Source organism: Chelonia mydas, chromosome 10 (assembly GCF_015237465.2).
Source record: "Chelonia mydas isolate rCheMyd1 chromosome 10, rCheMyd1.pri.v2, whole genome shotgun sequence".
Taxonomy (NCBI): Eukaryota; Metazoa; Chordata; order Testudines; family Cheloniidae; genus Chelonia; species Chelonia mydas.
The window spans coordinates 39192338-39212893 of NC_051250.2; the positions used below are offsets into that span (position 1 = coordinate 39192338).

General features: G+C 48.2%; 1 protein-coding gene across 3 annotated transcripts in view; it reads right to left on the minus strand.

Annotated features, from left to right (window-relative positions):
• Positions 1-515: 515 nt before the first annotated feature.
• LOC102944212 (PML nuclear body scaffold) overlaps positions 516-20556 on the minus strand; it is a 76863-nt gene continuing 56822 nt past the window's right edge. The window contains exons 9-10 of one of the 3 annotated variants that reach the window (XM_043523314.1): positions 20081-20284; positions 19658-19853 (exon numbers count right to left, since the gene is read on the minus strand). In XM_043523314.1, coding sequence (XP_043379249.1) covers positions 19699-19853; positions 20081-20284 — 359 coding nt within the window. In that variant the 3' untranslated portion in view covers positions 19658-19698. Of the gene's footprint in view, positions 3264-19657; positions 19854-20080; positions 20285-20556 lie in introns of those variants that run through there. The other 2 variants (XR_006284119.1, XM_043523315.1) reach the window with 2 other exon arrangements.

Sequence of the window (20556 nt, forward strand, 5' to 3'; positions counted from 1 at the left end):
GCATTGCAGAATAACCATACCCAGCTCTCAGCTAGCGCGATCATCTGTAGAGTGCTTTGCAAAGGAGGGAAGTAGCATTATTCCCACGATCACTAGCGCAGGGTGAGTGCGAAGGGCAGCCTAGCCTTACATGGTCAGAATACTGAGTATGAGCTCTTTGGGGCAGTGGCCATGTCTTTGTGCTGCATTTGTACAGTGACTGTGTAGCACAATGGGCTCCTGGACCTAGAAACTGCGACCTAGAAACTGCCGCGCTATAACCAGTGACACTCCCTTCTCTGTCCTGTGAACTTTACAGAGCGCTGTAGTGAATCTGGGGCCCGAGTGCCAGCCTCTCCGAGCCCACAGGAGAAACTCTGAGCACGAGGCAGTTGGGTGAGCTTCCTCCACCACACTTGCACCCCACCCTGCCTTGAAGAGACCACCAGAAGTGCTGGGTTTGTCCAATTTTTGGAGGGGCCCAGGGGTGTGTGTGAAGCAAAGAAATTCTTTTCCCCAAGAATCAGGCAGGCACAGAAAATACTGAAGGGGGGTTATGTACAGAACCAGGAAGACTGACAAACAGTTTCAAAGGTGTGGGATTACAGTGACCAATTATATACCTTTCTTTTATCAATTGAATTGTATTTATCTTATTCTTACAGAGACAAACATTGTTTCAGAGACAAAGAACACACTTAACCTGACAGTGACAGGAACAGAACATAGGCATCAAACTGTTTTGATTACATCAATTATTCATGACTACCTTAAGGCAAAGGGGTGGGGTGGGGGTGAGTGTTTACAGATATCCAGAGTGTTTATAGATATCCCTGTGAAGGGAGGGTTTGTTCTGTTCTAAGAGCCCACTTCCTGGACGGACATTTGACTGGGCTTCCGGTGTTCCTGCTTGTTAGTTACGTGGGTTTTTGTTTCAGCTGCTAACTGAATTTTTTAACTCTTGCCTAACAGTTCCCTCCTGTTTGACAAATCGAACTCCTAGATGAGATGTAGTCAATGCTTAAATGCTTTGGTATACATAATTGGTCTTAGGATTTCCTAAGGGAGGTAGGAGAGGGGAGTTGGGGGAAGGGGGCAGAGATAGGAAGCATAGTGAGATTTTTAAGCATATGTCTGAAATATCCACACATGACACTAGAGGTTAGTAACACAAAAATAGAAGCAGCAGCGGCAGTACAATAGTACATGCTATTTGTACAACAGTCTACCAGGAGAGGGGGTTGTAGGCTGCGTTACGAACAAGATTTTCCAGTCAAGTGATGGTTTGACTGGAGAGTTGAACTTTGATGCGGCCTTTAGTGGTGCTGTCATGAACAGTGGTAGACGCAGAAGGAGCAGCCAGGACCACTCTGAGTAGTAGCTCCTTGGCCAGTTGAACTGGTGTGTTGTCCAGGTATAGGTTGTTATACCACCAAGGAGCCATTGTCATTCCAGTGAACACACGGCCGGGGAGGTGCACATCAACTAGGGTAAATAAGTTAGTAATTTACAGGCACATGGAAGCGTTTGCCTGGCACTGCAGTGGTCCGTACATGTAGTTGGATGCAGCAGTGATAAAACACCACTGAGTGGTGGATACTTGCACAGCAGCTTCAGTATCTATAAGAGGAAGGACATCCACAAGGATAGAAGTGGACAGAGTTAAAGGATGGAGAGTAGAACACACAATATAGCTATCCGTCTCTGTGCAGCAGTCTGATGTTGTCATTAGTGGGGTATTGTGGGGGGATGGTGCCAGATATCCAGACAGTCCTACTCTGTACACCGTATTGTTAGTTACATATCGATAGACTTGAAACGGAAAGAAGAAGGAAAGACATGAGTAGGAATAACAGAGGGATATGCAAGGAGGAAATTAAAGGAGAAGGATGAGTCTGGAGGAAGTAAAGAGGCCACTATCAATTGAGTGGAAACCCTTGCAGTGCAGGCAAGGGTAGGGGAAGAAAGGGTATGGGAAGGGGGGAAACGCAGGCATACATCTAGCATGTCTTCTCTTGCAATATTAAATAGATCACAAGTTAGTATATCACAAGCATGGCCTTAGCTTGTGACTTGGCCAGGTTGACTATAGCGTCTGAGGTCTTTTCAATGATTTGGTAAAAATCCTCTATTGCTACATCAATTGCAGTCAGAGCATAGGATAAACCTGTGTTCGGATGTCTAAGGGCTTGGGTGGTTTGGCATTTGACCCAAGAATTGTATGACCTTTCAGAGTTTAGGTTAAGCATATTTAGTATAGAATTGGTGCTTCCAAAGAATCCTCCAATATCACTTAAGATGCTACGTTTTTGTCTTTTGGCTGTGCAGGCCCGAACAACATACTGGTGCATTAGAAACTGTAGCTGGTCCTGCAGCCATTGCAGGGAGCTGGGGTGGTCTGAGCACACATTTCGCAAGGGTGCCAAAAAATTGGACAAATCGTATTTAACCTGAACAGAGACCATAAGGGCATCATGCAAAAGTGTTTTTTTGGGGCCTACTTGAATAATGCTCTCCGGTGGGCTAGGGTACAGTGCCGGACAGATAGTAGGCGGGGAGTATCCACAAGTGGTCAGCTTATAACATCGTATATCAGTACAATGTAAACATTTAACTGAGTATACACAGTGTTCCTGACAATAATGTCCCTCCATCCCAGGTTCCCACAGCAGAGGAGGAACATCCGTCCATCCCGCATCTACAGACACTGTTAGGTTAATGAAAACTGCCCAACTCTCCCACACACATTCACACCTATACTCTCCCAATCCATTAGCGGCCTCATAAATGTTATGAATCTCAACTGATCCATCTGAGGCCCTGGAAATAGAATAGTTCGTTTGTTCTAAGGGGGTATCCTTAAATTGACACTCTGTCCTTTGGTCCTTTTCCCAACATTCTGTGATCTCGCATCCTGAAATTGGGGGTCCTATATGTGTGTGCCCACATCCCCTGAAGCTAAATACCCAGTTACTGTCCAGATCCAGTAAGATGCAGGGAGGGAGCTGAAGATTGCTCCCGGGCTGTGGTAGTCGGATTGGGACCTTGGTGCCTGGATGTTTTTGGAGGCGCGCTGTAACCATGATAGGTCCCAGGTAATTTGGTCTGGGAGTAAGCCAAGTGTCTGGTTTCTTTACGCATTTGCCGCTGCCTCCTGTAGGGAGTTGCACGTACTGGCCAGCTTGAAGCAGGTGTTTCATGTGACACTGACCAAAGGCGGGTCACAGGAGGCTGCATCAGGTATATTTACCAAGAGGATTAACGTGGGGAGCCACATTTGTTACCTAGGAGGAAACAAAATGAATTTATTTATACATTTTAATTCTAGTTTTATGAACCCAAGTTGGGATTCCCTGCACCTTCACGGAGGTGTCTGTATGGGCCAATACCATACATGGGCCGGAGTACTTTGGCTGAAGTACCCCAGGGTTGTACGCTCTTACCACAACCTGTATTAGGGGGCTTATTCCTTCACCCACTTACTTCCCTGATCCTTCTCGCATGAACAGAGAGCAACAATACCCAAAGTCCAAAGGTGCAAACAATTCCATGTTTATTGGGGTGAACTTCCAGCAAGCATGATTCCAGTTTCCTTCCTTAGTGTCCCCCTTCCTAGCTCTGACACCACAGAGCCTTACCTGTGTCCCTGTTCCCATTCCCCCCCCCTTAGCAAAACATGATTCCAATTTCCCCACCCCCTTTCCCTGTTCCCATTCCCCGCCTTAGCAAAACACGAATCCAGTTCCCCACCCCCATTCCCTGTTCCCATTTCCCCCCCTTCACTTCCTGATTGACTGTAGACTATTTAGTAAAACCTGAGTTCTGCTTAGCGATACCTTAACCAATCATTTTACTGATATGTAAGTAACCAATCCTAACATATTGTAACATGATTATTTAACCAATTATATACCACCACCTTAATTAGTTTACACCCAACAAAATTAATTATACAGCAGACAGGAACAATCACAGAACCAGACAGAGATTATCCAGACAAACAATGGGGAAATGGGGACTACAGTGATAGAACAAACACAGAAATGAGGATTTCACATCCCAGCTATTGATAAGTGAGTTCTTGCCAGACAGGATGCTATCAAACTAAGTTTCCTTTTACATCTTCTAGGCACTTCCCTTTCTCTGGAGGTGATAGGCACTATCAGGGCAGGACTGTATTCCTAACAGCCCAATAGCACCTTATTTCAATGTGACTAGGTTGGAATGTGAGGATGTGACCGGTCACTTCCCAGCTTATGGCTGCCTCTGCTGCTTAGCCAAACGCCTTAGCCTAAGAACAGGGGCTCAGACTGTCACAGTAAGAGAAGGCCCTTACACCGGCAGACATTGATTTTGATTCTTTCTTTTATACCTCTAGAACTAGCCAAGTGATAAGAATACACCGAAATTCTTAGAGTCTACGCCTTTGCAGACAGGCCTGAATATCTATATCCTAACAACCTGATTTCCCTCCTGTACGTCCGTCCAGGTGGGGGTCTCTGGGCTTCTTGTCAGTCTTGGACCGTTAGTCTTAGGGGGTGCAAGACTTCATTTAGGCATTTGATATATTCCCATGCAGAGTCAGAGATCGGGGGAGGGGAGCCGGGACTACACATCCTTCCCACAATGACATAGTCATTCCAGTAATGAGTTTGAAGGGTGAAACTTCTGTACTAGCGTTAGGGGTTGCCCTCATGAAAAGAAGGGCAGCAGGTAGTTGTGCTACCCAGTTGGCTCCTTAACAATAGTACCCTCAGAAAGAGGGCACTGATGAGGTTCCCCTGTAGTCGGCATCAAAGTAGCAGGATTAAGAAGATTAAAGTGTGCACTAATAATGTGTGGGTTTAAGAGGGTGCACTTCCACAAGGAACAAGTATGCCTTGTTGAAGTAAAGAGTGAATAATGTCACCTACTGTGTCCATGGCCTCAGGTTTGAGAGGGTATTGCTTGGTAGGTGGAGGGAGTTGACTGGTAACCTGGATAGTTGGGCAGAGATGAGCAGGCACCAAACTGCAAGACAGCTCATTCTCTGCCCAAACAGAGGGAAACCTGGAACATAATTTTTGAAAAGAGTTAGAGGTATCCCAAGGGAGAGCCACGGATTTGACAGCTGCAACAGAAGAGAGAAATCTATCATTATGGAGAGGAATGGTATGAGTATGCATAAGTTTATCAGTAAAGGTAACTGTACTCTGAGCAAGGTTAAGAGTCGCTGCAAGATTGCAGACGGCGTCCATGCCCAAAATAGCCCCCTCTGCATTTGGAGCTACATAAAAAGACTGAGTCCAGAAGAATAGATTAGATTCTAAAAGAACAGGGTAGCTTTTATAAGCTGTGAGTTGTGCACCTCCTACCCCTGAAATAGTAATATATTGTTTAGTGGTGGGGAGGGGGAGGTCAGTAATGGAAACAGATGTTCCCGTGTCCACGAGAATTGTGCGTGGCTGGCCCCTTATCCATGCTGTGCATAAATCCCCATGCATACTCGAGGGATTTATATCTGCATCAGCAGTACTGACGAGCAAGGGGGGGCTGCTGGATCCTAGCGGGTCATGGAATTTAAAAGCCTGGCCATTTCCTATTTGCTTAGGTGTGAGTAAGGGCTGACAGCTGGTTGAGATACCGGTTGGGGCCAGTTGCCCAGAGCTACTCGGCTTGGGCATCCAGCTGCCCAATGTCCAGTCTCCCCACATACAAAACACTTAAGGTAGGGGGGGCTGTGGGGACGGGACCAGGACCAGATTGAAAGGGCAGTGAGGTACTGCGGGGATTCAATTGGCCATGATTCTGTCCCTGACTAGGTTTTTGGGCCTTGTGCCTGCAGTTATTTTGGGTATGACAATTATAACAGGTTACATTACTTTTTGCTGTTACCACAGAAACACAAGTAGCCTGGCTCTTTATATCTTTAGCTTGTCTGACTTTGCATTCAGAAGCCCACATACAGATGGATTCATAATCAGAGCCTGGATTCACTCCCAAGTTAAGGGCTATTTGCTGGTGGGAGTTAAAACCTTCCTTTAACATTTTTAGAAACACCTGATTAGTTTTCTTTGGATCGGCTATGCCTGTATTACTTGAATACATTTCCCATTTTTGCTCACAATATTGAGCAGCAGGTTCGTCCTTGCCCTGTACGCATCCCACTAGTAGTCCCCAAATACCGGCTCCGTTCCCCAAGGCGTTTTTGACGGCTTCCTTAAAATCAGTGCAGGCAGGAGTCAAATCACTTTCTGATTCAAATTTGATGGAGGCCTAAGTTCTGTTCCGGTGCTCTTCTGAGGGGTTCTTGACCCATGAAAGGTCAAGGCATTTAGCCTTAGTTAGGATATGAAGATCCCTGGGATGTAATGTATAGGTGGTAATCATCTGACTTATTTTTTTCCAGAATACCAGATTTGAGTCTTTCTGTTACCTGCTGGCTCTGACCATCACGTGGTTGCTTGGAGAGGGGTTAGGGGAGTGCTGGCACTTAAGTCTGGGTTAGGAGGAGGGGGAGGAGGCCAATTATCCCAATTTTCCCCTGTGTGTGTCAGGTTCCAATCTTGGATTTGTTTTTCAAGGTGTTTCCAATTAATTTAGTTTTGGTCTTTATCAGTATCTCTGCTTGAATCAGGGTCAGTAAAATTACCCTTCTGTTGTGTGCTAGCAGAAATACAGCGTGCAGAGGAGCGGCTTTCTTTTATTTTTGCTTTCAGAGTATTGTTTTCTGCTTGAAGCTTACTTAATATGTGGTTTAAATCTGTTTTTTGGTTCAGCTCTGATGTAAGGGTTTTGGAGTGTTACCAATTCCCGTAACTTCCTTTCATATTCATAGTACAGTATTACGATTCCTTTCTCTAACTTTCCTTTTGTCTGACCAGACCACCACAACATGCTATCTTTCACACTCATACCCTCATTCCATTCATCTTTTGCCATCGCTTTTGAACCTTTTCATGTTTTCCTTTTATAAAATCTGAGTCTCCCTCCCATAGAAGGCATCATTGATGTTCCCCGAGGCCAGTCAATGAGTCTCCCTCCTGTAGAGGATATCATTGGTGCACCCTGGGGCATGCCAGCGAGTCCCCTTCCCATAGACGTTATTGTGGATGCATACTGGGGCAACTCATACAACATTTTATCCCAGCTTCCTGAAACCCACTTAAGCGGTGCTTCAGGGGAGACTGACTGAGCACATTCTTGTACTCAGTCTACTGCAGCACACCCTCTGATGCTCAGTACCTGGTGATGCAGCCTTCACCTCCAGTGATCCCTGCACCCCAAAAACCCTGGCAGTGCAGCCTTCACCTCCAGCGATCCCTGCACCCCAAAAACCCTGGCAGTGCAGCCTTCACCTCCAGCGATCCCTGCACCCCAAAAACCTTGGCCACAAACACCGTCCCATTCAGTCCACTTGCCTGTGCATCCTATATGTGGTTCATATTAAGAAGGGGTGTTAAGAGGTGTCTCAGGGAGTCCCAAACAAAGGTGTGCGCTAGAGGTAGTAAGTAAAAGGGTACTCACCTCTATTCCTGGTTGTGAGAAACTCTCCGAGGATTCCCGATCACACCCTGCTCGTTGCGCCAAACTGTGAAGCAAAGAGATTCTTTTCGCCAAGAATCAGGCAGGCACAGACAATACTGAAGGGGATTTATTTATGATACCAGGAAGACTGACAAACAGCTTCAAAGGTGTGGGATTACAGCAGGGGTGGGCAAACTTTTTGGCCCGAGGGCCACATCGGGGTGCGAAACTGTATGGAGGGCCAGGTAGGGAAGGCTGTGCCTCCCCAAAAAGCCTGGCCCCCACCCACTCCTTGTCCCCAGGACTCCCACCCCTAACCGCCCCATGGGACTCCACCCCCTATCTAACCTCCTGCCACTCCCCGTCCCCTGACTGCCTCCCCGACCAGAACCTCTGCCCTATCCAACCGCCCTCTCCTGGGACCCCCTGCCTCTAATCGCCCCCGCCCGGAACCCTACCACCTACTCCCTGACTGCCCCCCAGAACCCCCTGCCCCTCATCCAAACCCCCGGCCCCCTTACCATGCCACTCAGAGCAGCATGTTTGGGAGCCGTGCCGGAGCCAGACATGCTGTCAAGTTGCCCTGCATGAGCGCACAGCCCCGCTGCCCAGAGCGCTGCCCGTGCGGCGGTGTCGCTACGGGGGAGGAGGGACAGTGGGGGAGGGGCCGGGGGCTAGCATCCCGGGCCAGGAGCTGGGCAGGACGGGCCCGTGGGCCGGAGTTTGCCCACCTCTGGGTTACAGTGACCAATTATATACCTTTCTTTTATCACTTCATTTGCATTTATCTTTTTCTTACAGAGACAAACATTGTTTTAGAGACAGAGAATGCACTTAACATGACAGTGACAGGAACAGAACATAAGCATCAAACTGTTTTGATTACATCAATTATTCATGACTACCTTAAGGCGAATGGGTGGGGTGGGAGTGAGTGTTTACAGATATCCGGAGGGCTGTGAAGGGAGGGTTTGTTCTGTTCTAAGAGCCGAGTTACTGGGCGGACATTTGACCATATACGTTTATCAAGTGTTTACAGTTGTCAGTGTCCTTGGGCTTCCGGTGTTCCTGCTTGTTAGTTACGTGGGTTTTTGTTTCAGCTGATAACTGAATTTTAACTCTTGCTTAACAGGGTCCTGGGGGATGCCTCCAGCAGGTGGCATAAGGGGCAGAGACCCTGATAACCGCCAGGGAGGAGAAAAATACCTCCATCATACCAGGGGCAGGTTCCCTTATGCTGGGCATTGATTTAGGGAGACACAATCCCTGCCCCGAAGAGATTACAGGCCAAGAAGGCAGAGTCTTACAGGGAGGCAATCAAATAGATACAACGTGCTGGTGTGAATCAGCATAGCTCTGACTTTTCTCCCAGCCATCTGCTGTACCTTTTGGTCCAATTGCTCTGCCGACCACTGGGCTCCTCCCCCTGAGCTCAGGTCCCGATCAGGGAGGGAGGTTCATAGGTCAGCCAGAACGCAATGTTCCATAATCAGCAGGAAACTTACCATGCCCAGGTGCGCCTCCTGGATGTTGCCAGTAAGCATGGGAACCGGGTGTTGCTCTCGAGTCCTGAGCTGAGTTAAACCTGCTGCCTGTTAATCTCATTGGGTGACCCCAGGTTCTTATGTTATGTGAAAGAGTAACATTTCCTTATTCACTTTCTCCACACCATTCATGATTTTATAGCCCTCGATCATATCCCGCTTTAGTCGTCTCTTTTCTAAGGCGACCACTCCCAGTCTTTTTAATCTCTCCTCATACGGAAGCTGTTCCATACCTCTTAATCTTGTTTTGAGATGGGTGACCAGATCTTCATGCAGTATTCCAAGCAAGATGGATTTATGTAGTCGCATTATGATATTTTCTGTCTTATCTATCCCTTTCCTAATGGTTCCTAACAGCCTGTTAGCTTTTTTGACTGCTGCTGCACATTGAGCAAATGTTTTCCCCAAGATCTGGGGAATGACCCCAAGATCTCTTTCTTGAGTGGAAACTGCTAATTTAGGTCCCCATATTTTGTATGTACAGTTGGGACAATGTTTTCCAATGTACAATACTTTGCATTAATCAACATTGAATTTCATCTGCCATTTTGTTGCCCAGTCACCCAGCTTTGTGAGACCCCTTTGTAACTTCACAGTCAGCTTTGGATTTAACTGTCTTGAGTAATTTTGTATTGTCTGAAAATTTTGCCACTTCACTGCTTACCCCTTTTTCCAGATCATTTATAAATATGTTGAACAGCATTAGTCCTAGTACAGATCCTTGGGGGAACTCCCACTATGTACCTCTCCCCTGAAACTGACCATTTAGTCTACCCTTTGTTGTCTCATTTAACCAGTTGCTGATCCATGAGAGGACTTTCCCTCTTATCCCATGACTGTTTACTTTTCTTAAGAGACTTAGGTCTGGGACTTTGTCCAAGGCTTTCTGAAAGTCCAAGTACACTATATCAGCTAGATTACCTTTGTCCACATGCTTGTTGGCACACTCAAGGAATTCTAATAATGGTGAGGTATGATTTCCCTTTACATTCCAGGTTGACATATGTGTTCATGTATGTGAAGGGTAACAAGAAGGGTTTCTACAGGTATGTTAGCAACAAGAAGAAGCTCAGGGAAAGTGTGAAAGCCTTACTGAATGGGGGCGGCAACATAGTGACAGATGATGTGGAAAAAGCTGAAGTACTTGCCTTGGTCTTCACAGACAAGCTCAGCTCCCAGACTGGGCAACACAGTACGGGGAGGAGCTGAGCAGCTCTCAGTGGTGAAAGAACAGGTTAAGGACGATTTAGAAAAACTGGATGTGCACAAGTCCATGAGTCCAGATCCAATGCATCCAAGGGTGCTGAGGGAGTTGGCTGATGTGACTGCAGAGCCATTGGCCATTATCTCTGAAAATTCAGGATGATCGGGGAGGTTCCAGACAATTGGAAAAAGGCAAATATAGTGCCCATATTTAAAAAAGGGAAGAAAGAGAACCCAGGGAACTACAGGCCAGTCAGTCTCACCTCAGTCCCTGGAAAAATCATGGAGCAGGTCCTCAAGGAATCCATTTTGAAGCACTTGGAGGAGAGGAAGGTGAGCAGGAACAGTCAACATGGATTCACCAAGGACAAGTCATGCCTGACCAACCTGATTGCCTTCTATGACGAGACAACTGGCTCCGTGGATATGGGGAAAGCAGTGGATGTGATATATCTTGACTTTAGCAAAGCTTTTGATACGGTCTCCCACAATATTCTTGCCAGCAAGTTAAAGTATGGATTGGATGAATGGACTGTAAGGTGGACAGAAAGCTGACTAGATTGTCGGGCTCAACAGGTAGTGACCAACGGCTCGTTGTCTAGTTGGCAGGCGGTATCAAGCAGAGTGCCCCAGGGGTAGGTCTTGAGGCTGGTTTCGTTCAACATCTTTATAAATGATCTGGGTGATGGGATTAATTGCACCCTCAGCAAGTCCGCAGATGACACTAAGATAGGGGGAGAGGTAGATACACTGGAGGGTAGGGATAGGGTCCAGAGTGACCAAGACAAATTGGAGGATTGGGCCAAAAGAAATCTGATGAGGTTCAACAAGGACAAGTGCAGAGTCCTGTACTTAGGAAGGAAGAATCCCATGCACCACAACAGGCTGGGGACCGACTGACTAAGCAGCAGTTCTACAGAAAAGGACCTGGGGATTATAGTGGATGAGAAGCTGGATATGAGTCAGCAGTGTGCCCTCGTTGCCAAGAAGGCCAACAGCATATTGGGCTGTATTAGTAGGAGCATTGCCAGCAAATCGAGGGAAGTGATTATTCCCCTCTATTCGGCACTGGTGAGGCCATACCTGGAGTATTGTGTCCAATTTTGGTCCTCCCACTACACAAGGGATGTGGACAAATTGGAGAGAGTTCAGTGGAGAGCAATGAAAATGATTAGGGGGCCGGGGCACACGACTTATGAGGAGAGGCTGAGGGAACTGGGGTCATTTAGTCTGCAGAACAGAAGAGTGAGGGGGGATTTGATAGCAGCCTTCAACTACCTGAAGGGGGGTTCCAAAGAGGATGGAGCTAGGCTGTTCTCAGTGGTGGCAGATGACAGAACAAGAAGCAATGGTTTCAAGTTGCAGTGGGGGAGGTCTAGATTGGATATTAGGAAACACTATTTCACTAGGAGGGTGGTGAAGCACTGGAATGGGTTACTGGAATGGGTTATCTAGGGAGGTGGTGGAATCTCCATCCTTAGAGGTTTTTGGCTGGGATGATTTAGTTGGGGTTGGTTCCGCTTTGAGCAGAGGATTGGAGTAGAGGACCTCCTGAGGTCTCTTCCAACCCTAATATTCTATGATTCTATGTGTCTGATAATTCTCTGCTTTACTATAGTTTCAGTTTGCCTGGTACTGAAGTTAGGCTTACAAGCCTGTAATTGCTAGGATCGCCTCTGGACCCTTTTAAAAAAAAAAATCAGTGTTACATTAGCAATCCTCCAGTAATCTGGTACAGAGGCTGATTTAAGCATTAGGTTACATACCACAGTTAGAAGTTCCACAATTTCATATCTGAGTTCCTTCAGAACTGTTGAGTGATTACCATCTGATCCCAGTGATTTATTACTGGTAAATTAAAAAATTTGTTCCAAAGACACCTCCAATATCCAAATCTGGAACAGTTCCTCAGATTGGTAATCTAAAAAGAATGCTGCTGTGTGTGAGGTCACATCCTTTGCATTGAAGTCTGATGCAAAGAATTCATTTAGCTTCTCCACAAGGGGCTTGACTTCCTTGAGTGCTCCTGTAGTCCCTCGATCATCCCTTGTCCCCGCTGATTGTTTGACTCGCCTTCATCCTGCATCACTAGACGTTTCACCATCCCTATAGGGGAGCGACCACTATAGACTTGGCTAGAGTCATAGTGAGAAACTACCAGGCACAGGGCTAAATGGTGATTGGCTGAACCAAGGGGGCAGATATGCCTTTGTACCTGTTCAACTGGGAGGGGGTGGGCGCATGCTGCTGCAAGCAGCCCTGGAGGGGTCGGGAATAACAGGCTGGCACAGGTCCCAACTTGCCCTTGCCTCAATTACACGAAGAGAAGCACAAGTCATGATCATGGGGTGGAATGCTCTGTCTTAGGCTATGCAGGAGGTCAGATGAGATGATCTAATGGTCTCTGCAGGCCTTAATCCTATGGGTGATATTCTGGCCCCATTGAAGTCAATAGCATTAGAATACCTAGCTCCTATGTGATGCTTTTCATCAATAGATCTCAAAGCTCTTTACAGAGGAGGTCAGGAGCATTATCGCCATTTTACAGATGGGGAAACTGAGGCACAGAAAGGGGAAAGAGACAGTTACTCACCTTGCAGTAACTGAGGTTCTTCAAGATGTCCCCCTGTGGGTGCTCCGCTCCAGGTGACAGTGTGTCCCAGTGCCGTTGATTGGAGATCTTCGGTAGCAGTGCCTCGTCAGGATGCACACGCTCAGTTGGTATGTCCCGTCTCATTGGAATCTTCCTGAGTGCTTGCGTCCTGCACCCTCCTCTGTTCCTTCTCTACCATGGAGAAATCATACTAGTACTCCAAAGTAGAGGGGAGGAGAGCAGGAGTGGAGCACCCACAGGGACACACATCTCGAAGAACCTCAGTTACTGCAAGGTGAGTAACTTTCTCTTCTTCTTCAAGTGCTGTCCCTGTGCGTGCTCCACTTTAGGTGAATGTGAAGCAGTACCCACTATGGTTGGTGGGATTTTGGAGATGTGTGAGGGACAACGGTAGACAGTACCATATGGCCAACTATGATGTCTGCCGTGGTATCTCGTGTGATAGCATAATGTTTGGCAAATGTGTGGTCAGATGTCCACGTGGCCGCCTTGCATATGTCTGTAACAGGTACGTTGTGCAGGAAGGCAATGGATGTTGACATTGCTCTAGTAAAATGAGTCCTAACATCCTCCTCTGGTGGTTGAACAATCTGGGTCTGATAGCAGGATCTGATGCAGACCAAGATCCACTTGGAGCGTCTTTGCTTAGAGATAGCATCACCCTTTGATCTCTTGGTTGTAGAAACAAATAGCCTAGGGGATTCACAAAATTGTTTCATTCTGTCAAGATATAATGCAAGAGCCTGTCGGACATCGAGGGTATGTAATGCAGTTTCCTGTGGAGTCGTGTGAGGCTTGGGATGGAATACAGGTAAGTGTATTGACTGGTTAAGGTGGAAGGTAGACACCACCTTGGGGAGGAATTTGGAGCAGGTTCGTCTAGTAAGCTTGTGTTTAGAGAAAATGGTGTAGGGAGGGTAGGCCATCAGGGCGCTTATTTCACCAACCCTTCTTGTTGACATTATGGCAACCAAGAAAGCCACTTTCATGGACATGTGGAGCAGGGATGAGGTGGCCAGGGACTCGAAAGGGGGTTGCATAAGAGCGCGGAGAACTAGGTTGAGACTCCAGGAGGCTACTGGTGAATGAATCTCAGGGTAGAGATTTTGCAGGCCCGTGAGGAAGCATTTCATGGTGGGGTGGGGGAAAGTGAATAGCCATCCAGACTGTCATGGAAGGTGGTAAGGGCCGCGAGGTGTACTCTGATAGAACTGAGAGAAAGCCCGTCCTGTTTTAGTTCGAAAAGATAGTCTAAGATGTCAGGGAGGGTTTCAGTCTGGAGTATTAGGCATCTGTGGAAGCACCAGATGGAGAAGCGTTTCCACTTTTGCAGGGAAGTCTTAGGAGTGGAGTCCCTTCTACTGTGCAGGAGGACGTGTTGGACCTGTTCCAAGCAGGCTAATTTGTGGGATTGAAACCATGAAGGAACCAAGCCGTCAGATGGAGTTTCCAGAGCTGCGGATGAAGAAGCCGACAGCAGTTCTGGGAGAGGAGATCTGGTCTGTCGTGGAGAGCCCGGGGAGGACAGATGGACCTGTGTAGCAGGTAAGGATTCCATGTCTGCTTGGGCCAGGCTGGGGCAATAAGTATGACTCGGGCCTTGTTCTCTGTGATGTTGCGTAGAACCCTACATAAGAGTGGAATCGGTGGAAAAGCGTACATGAGGAAGTTGTTCCATGGAATGAGGAACGCATCCCCTAGAGATGCATTTCTGAGTCCCGCTCTGGAGCAAAATAGATGGCATTTGCAGTTTTGAGGAGTGGCAAACAGGTCTATCAATGGAGTGCCCCAGTGGGAGGAGAGCTGTCGCAATATTCGTGTTCCTCAGAGAAGTGTCTGCTGAGTGTGTCGGCGGTAGTGTTGTAACACGCGGGCAGGTAGGAAGCAGTGACTTTTATGTGGTGTTGTATGCACCAATTCCATGGCTGCTGTGCATAGGGAGTGAGACTGTGCTCCTCCCTGCCTGACGGCTCTGAGTTCTAGGAGATTGATGTGCAGACGTGTCTCTGATAGGGACCAGCGGCCATGTGCCTTGTGGTCGCCTAAGTGAGCTCCGCAATCTATCTGGGAAGCATCCGTGGACAGCATAAGTACTGGGGAGAGTGGATGGAAGGGAACACCTGTGCACAGGTTCTCTGGTTTTGTCCACCAATGTAAGGAAGCCAATACATTCAGTGGCAGAGTCAGTGTTATGCAGAAACTACGTCTGCTGGGTTGGATGAATGGATATATGGAAACAGGCGTCTTGTAGGGTGAGGGCTGTGAACCAGTGCCCTTATTCCAGCGCAGGTATTATTTGTGTCCAATGTGACCATCTTGAATTTTTGTACATGTACGAACTTGTTCAGTCGGCATAGGTCTCCAACCCCCACCTTTCTTTTGGGTTAGAAAGTAGTGGGAGTAGAATCCTTTTCCCCGATGTTGTGTCGGTACATGTTCGACTGCACCTAGGTGAAGAAGATGAGCCACCTCCACGCAGAGAAGGTGCTTGTGAGAGGGGTCCCGAAGAGGGACGGGGAAGGGAAAAGGGTGGGCAGGGAAGGTAGGAAAGGGATGGAGCTCTGACTGAGCTATTTCCAGGACCCAGCGGTCCTGCGTGATCTGTTGCCAGACATGGTGGAAAGCCTGGAGGCGGTAGCCAAATGGGCAAATAGGCAGCGGAGTCAAGGGATGGTGGTGCAGACCCCGAGCAGCACTTCAAAATTGTTTGTTACCCGATGGTGGAAAGTAGTTGGTTGCACCTGGTTTTGCCTGTGCCTACGAGGTCTGTTGCGGTTTTTCCCAGCGTCATAGAGTCTGGACTGGGGTCGGTGATATTGTTGTGCACTGGGCCTCTGATAAGGTTGATACTGTGGTCTCCTGCGGATGGATGGGTATATGCCCAATGTGCGCAAAGTGGCTCTAGAGTCTTTCATAGTGTGAAGGACTTCACTGTTTTTTTTAAAAAAACAAAACAGTGTTTATCTTTGTCAAAGGGGAGATCTTCCACTTTGGACTGCAAATCTTTGGAGATACCGGATGCTGAGAGCCAGGAAGAGCGGCACATCACCACTGCAGTGGTGCAGGCTGCTGAATCAGCCATGTCCATGGACGCTTGTAGTGCCATCCTAGACACCAACTGACCTTCGACGAGGACTCACTTGAAGTCCACTCTCCTGTCCTCCAGCATATGGGAAGCAAATCAAAGAGCTTGTTATAGTTGTCATGGTCATAGCTTGCAAGGAGGGTGCAAATCTAATTCTAAATTGTAGAGTAGAAGAGGTATAAACCTTGCGGTGCAGGAGGTCAAACCGTTTGAGGTCCTTGTCCTGCGGAGTGGGCCGGTAATGTGGCTGTTTTGTTCTCTAGGTCGCTGCATCCACCACAACAGAATTGGGTTGTGGGTGGGAAAATAAGAAATCGACGGCCCTTGCGGACATGTAGTATTTATGTTCAGCTTTCTTGCATGTTGGTGGAATGGAGGCAGGGGTCTGCCAGAGAGTACCAGCTGGTTCTAGGAGAGCTTCATTTATTGGTAGTGCTATCTTTGAAGGTGCAGAGGGTTGGAAGATTTTAAGAAGCCTATGTTGTGTCTCCTGGACTTCCTCCAAAGGGATGTCCTGGCTGAGTGCCATTCTCTTAAAAAGTTCTTGGAATTGCTTAAAGTTGTCCACGTTTTGTGGAGGTGGAGGCATGAGGGCAACTTCTGTGGCTGATGGTGAGGCAGGAGCTGGTAAAACCAGGAAGGGTTCATATCCCATGTCTTCAGGAGGGGGTTCAGGAGCGCTAGATTTTGATAGAGCTGGGGATATAGGCGTAGTACAATCTTGCGGTCCAGTAGAAGGGGCGCAAGGAGGAGCGGTGGCAGGAGCCAACCACGGGTACCACTGAGGCCAGGGCATCGGGTAGGAAAAAGTTGAGTCCTGGTCACTGGGGGACAAAGTAGGGAAACTGAGGCTGATTCTTATGATGCCCCATGTCTTCGGGTATGTATGGCTCCGGTGGAGGGGAACACTCAGGCAGGGAGAACTCTGCCTGCTGCTGTGTGCTGTTCTCATTATCAGTGAAAGTATCCAGGTCAGGTGGTGAGAGCTGCTGTTCAAACAGTGAGTGCTCCGTGTCTAGGAGCGGAGAGTCAGGCTTAGGGGCCACAGAGATATCCTGCTGATGCAGGAATTGTTGCTGCTCCCTAGGCTGGTGTGCTGCAGACCATGAGGTGTGAGCAGCAGCCAGAGTGATTTTAGTTTCACTTTTGCAGGAGCTGAGAGCCATTTGTGAGAGCCCCCCAGGGGGTCTGAATCTGCTCCGGGGGCGGCAGGCAGGCTTGGTGCGGACATTCTTGTTGACACCAGGGTGGAACATGTTGTCGGCACCGGGTCAATTGTCGGTGCTGGGGGAACCAGTGCCGAGGAGAGCTTCCCGCTGCGGGAAGTCGGGTCCCTGCTTTTGAGCCCTGTGAGAGTTGCTTGTGAAGTGCAGGGGCGGTCAGAGTTGCCTGCTCTCAGCGCTGACAGCACCAAGGGTACAGACCCTGTGGGAGATCCTTTACCCTCTTGAGCGTCTCTGAAAGGAGACATCAGGGCTTCTTGCCTCTTCATGTGAGAGGGTGAAGCCAGGCTCCCGGTTGGTTCTGACTTGGCACTCTCTTTCTGGCTCCTGACTGCTTTCTCAGAGGCTGCCTGGTGTGGGTCCATAGCCCCTTGGCTATCTCAGACCTTTCTGCCTCCTTCTCCCTCTCCTCCTTATACTGGGTCATTTTCTCTGTTGGTCACAGATGTGGCTGCCAGTCTCCATGGTTGGCAGTTCTGGAAGCTACGCAGGTGTGTGATCAAGCTGATTGCCTCTAAGCAGGAAAGATTCTTCTCTCCCTTCTGCCTGTGTGACCCCATTACAGAGACCAACTACTGAGAGGTGGAGCAGGCAGAGCAGTGGCTGGCCAGCGAATGGGGTGTGGTGACAGAATGGCATGGGAAGAAGGGATGTGGTAGAAAAGAGGGAGAGGTCTCTGAATGTGGGCAGAAGGGGGGGCTCTTCCAGATGAAGGGAGTGGCATGAAACTGACCTGTCCCCAAGAATGGGAGACGGGGACAAAGAGAATATCATGGAGTAGAACTGCATGGTGGTGAAGGTCCCTGGGGGATCTCTGTTATTAGGTGTCTGGACAGCACCTAGCACAATGGGGCCCTGATCCTGGCTGGGGCCCTTGGCCGCCCCTGTGATACAAACAACAATTCCACTAGTGGTTGTGCTGGTAGCTGTGCCAGTGCAGGGGACAGTCCCAAATCCTATAGCATTACCATTGTGTTCTCTGTACTCTGCTAGCAGCCAAAATGCTGGTGAACACAGACCCTGTGCCTGCACTATTGCTGCCATTGTTCCTACTTCCAGAGGGGCTGAGCCAGCAGGAACAACAAAGGCAAATGCCTGGCAAACAGGGCCTTCAGGGAGGAGTTTAGACTCTATCAGTGTCAGCAGGATGTGGGCCGGGCTTGGCGATCCCACCTTTTCTGATGGCCCGTATAAGCAAGCCTCATCCCAAACCACATAGGCCCTGATCCCACCAGTCCCTCCACAGGGACTTGCAGCATGTGCAAGGCCTGTGCAAGGCCTATGCAAGCCAGACTGGGACAACACAGGGCAATGATGGCTCCTTGAGAGGGCATGTGCGGTTGAGCCCTAGCTCTGCACCCAGTGGGAATGAATCTCCTGTTAGCTTTCTCACAAGAGTCAAGGGTACCCAAAGGGAGGAGAAATGGACATGTATGTGCAGACAGGGGGGTGGATTCTCCATTGCCCCGTCCCTTGTGCAGTATTTACACCAGTGTCACTTGTCTCTACTATGTTTTGGACTCATGGTGCAATGAATGCATGAGGGGCAGGGCGGTGGAGAATCTCGCCGATGGCCTTCAACACAATGAGGTGCCATGCTCCCCTCCTTTGGCCTTTCCCCTGCTAGCGCTTGGTGGGAGGGACGTGGCATCCACACTCCCATCAATACAGAATCGGGTCCCCCGCCACATTCCTTGTCCTGCTCAGCACTCCTTACCCCCCATCATGCATGTAAACTCAGCCAGTGCCGCAGGCGGGAGCACCTACAGAATCAGCGCATCCCCCAGCCCTTGGCATGACAGGAGCCCTCCCCTACCCCTTTGATAAGGGCAAATGCAAATAGCTCCTGTCAAGGTTCCTTCCCCACTCTGAACTCTAGGGTACAGATGTGGGGATCTGCATGAAAACCCCCCTAAGCTTATTTTTACCAGCTTAGGTTAAAACTTCCCCAAGGTACAAACTATTTTACCTTTTGTCCCTGGACTTTATTGCTGCCACCACCAAGCGTCTAACAAATATAACAGAGAAAGAACCTACTTGGAAACGTCTTTCCCCCCAAGCCCTACACCCCCTTTCCTGGGGAAGGCTTGATAAAAATCCTCACCAATTTGCATAGGTGGATCTTAAGAACAATGAAAAAGCAATTAGGTTCTTAAAAGAAGAATTTTAATTAAAGAAAAAGTAAAAGAATCACCTCTGTAAAATCAGGATGGTAAATACCTTACAGGGTAATCAGATTCAAAACATAGAGAATCCCTCTAGGCAAAACCTTAAGTTACAAAAAGACACAAAAACAAGAATATACATTCCATTCAGCACAACTTATTTTATCAGCCATTTAAACAAAACAGAATCTAACGCATATCTAACCAGACTGCTTATTAACTCTTTACAGGAGTTCTGACCTGCATTCCTGCTCTGGTCCCGGCAAAAGCAACACAGACAGAGAGAGCCCTTTGTTTCCCGCCGCCCCTCCAGCTTTGAAAGTATCTTGTCTCCTCATTGGTCCTTTTGGTCAGGTGCCAGCAAGGTTGTCTTAGCTTCTTAACCCTTTACAGGTGAAAGGGTTTTTCCTCTGGCCAGGAGGGATTTAAAGGTGTTTACCCTTCCCTTTATATTTATGACAGCTCCTCTCACTGAGTCTTTAGCTGAAGACACCTCAGTCACTGGAGCTGCTGGGGCAGTGCAGGAGGTAGCATCTACAAAGGAGAAAGATTGAGCTGGGTGACGCTGTTCTCAGAGGCAGTGAAAATACTCCCAGATTTCAAGGTATAGTAATTAGCAAGGCAGGGCAGGTGGTACATTGAAGGCCATCTAGCATGTCAGTCAGACATAGCATCGTGCAGCCATGCCCCCATCCCAGCCAGCACTACCCCATCTTACTCCAGGAGGAGCCACACAGGTCAGGTATGTGAAAGTGTCTTACCTCTCTCCCCAGTCACTCTTTCAAACAGAGCCTGGAGTTTGGCTTTATACTCAGCAAAGGCTCCAGACTGGACACTGGCTCCCATCACCAGAGGCTGCAGCTTCATTAGCTTCTCTAAGGACCCCTTGATGAAGGGGTGCATGTCCATCACTTCCTGGTCTGATGCGTAGAGATGCATCTTCTCCACTAGCTGCTCACTGGCCCCTCTTAGGATATAGATATTCAGGCCTGTCTGCAAAGGCCTGTACTTTAAGAATTTAGGTGTATTCTTATCACTTAGCTAGTTATAGAGGTATAAAAAAAAGAATCAAAATCATAGTCTGCCTGTTTACGGGCCTTCTCTTACAGTGACAATCTGAGGCCCTGTTCTTAGGCTAAGATCTTGGCTAAACAGCAGAAGCTGGGAACCGTATGGTCACATTCTTACATTCCAAACTAGTCACATTGAAATAAGGTACTATTGGGCTGTTAGGCAT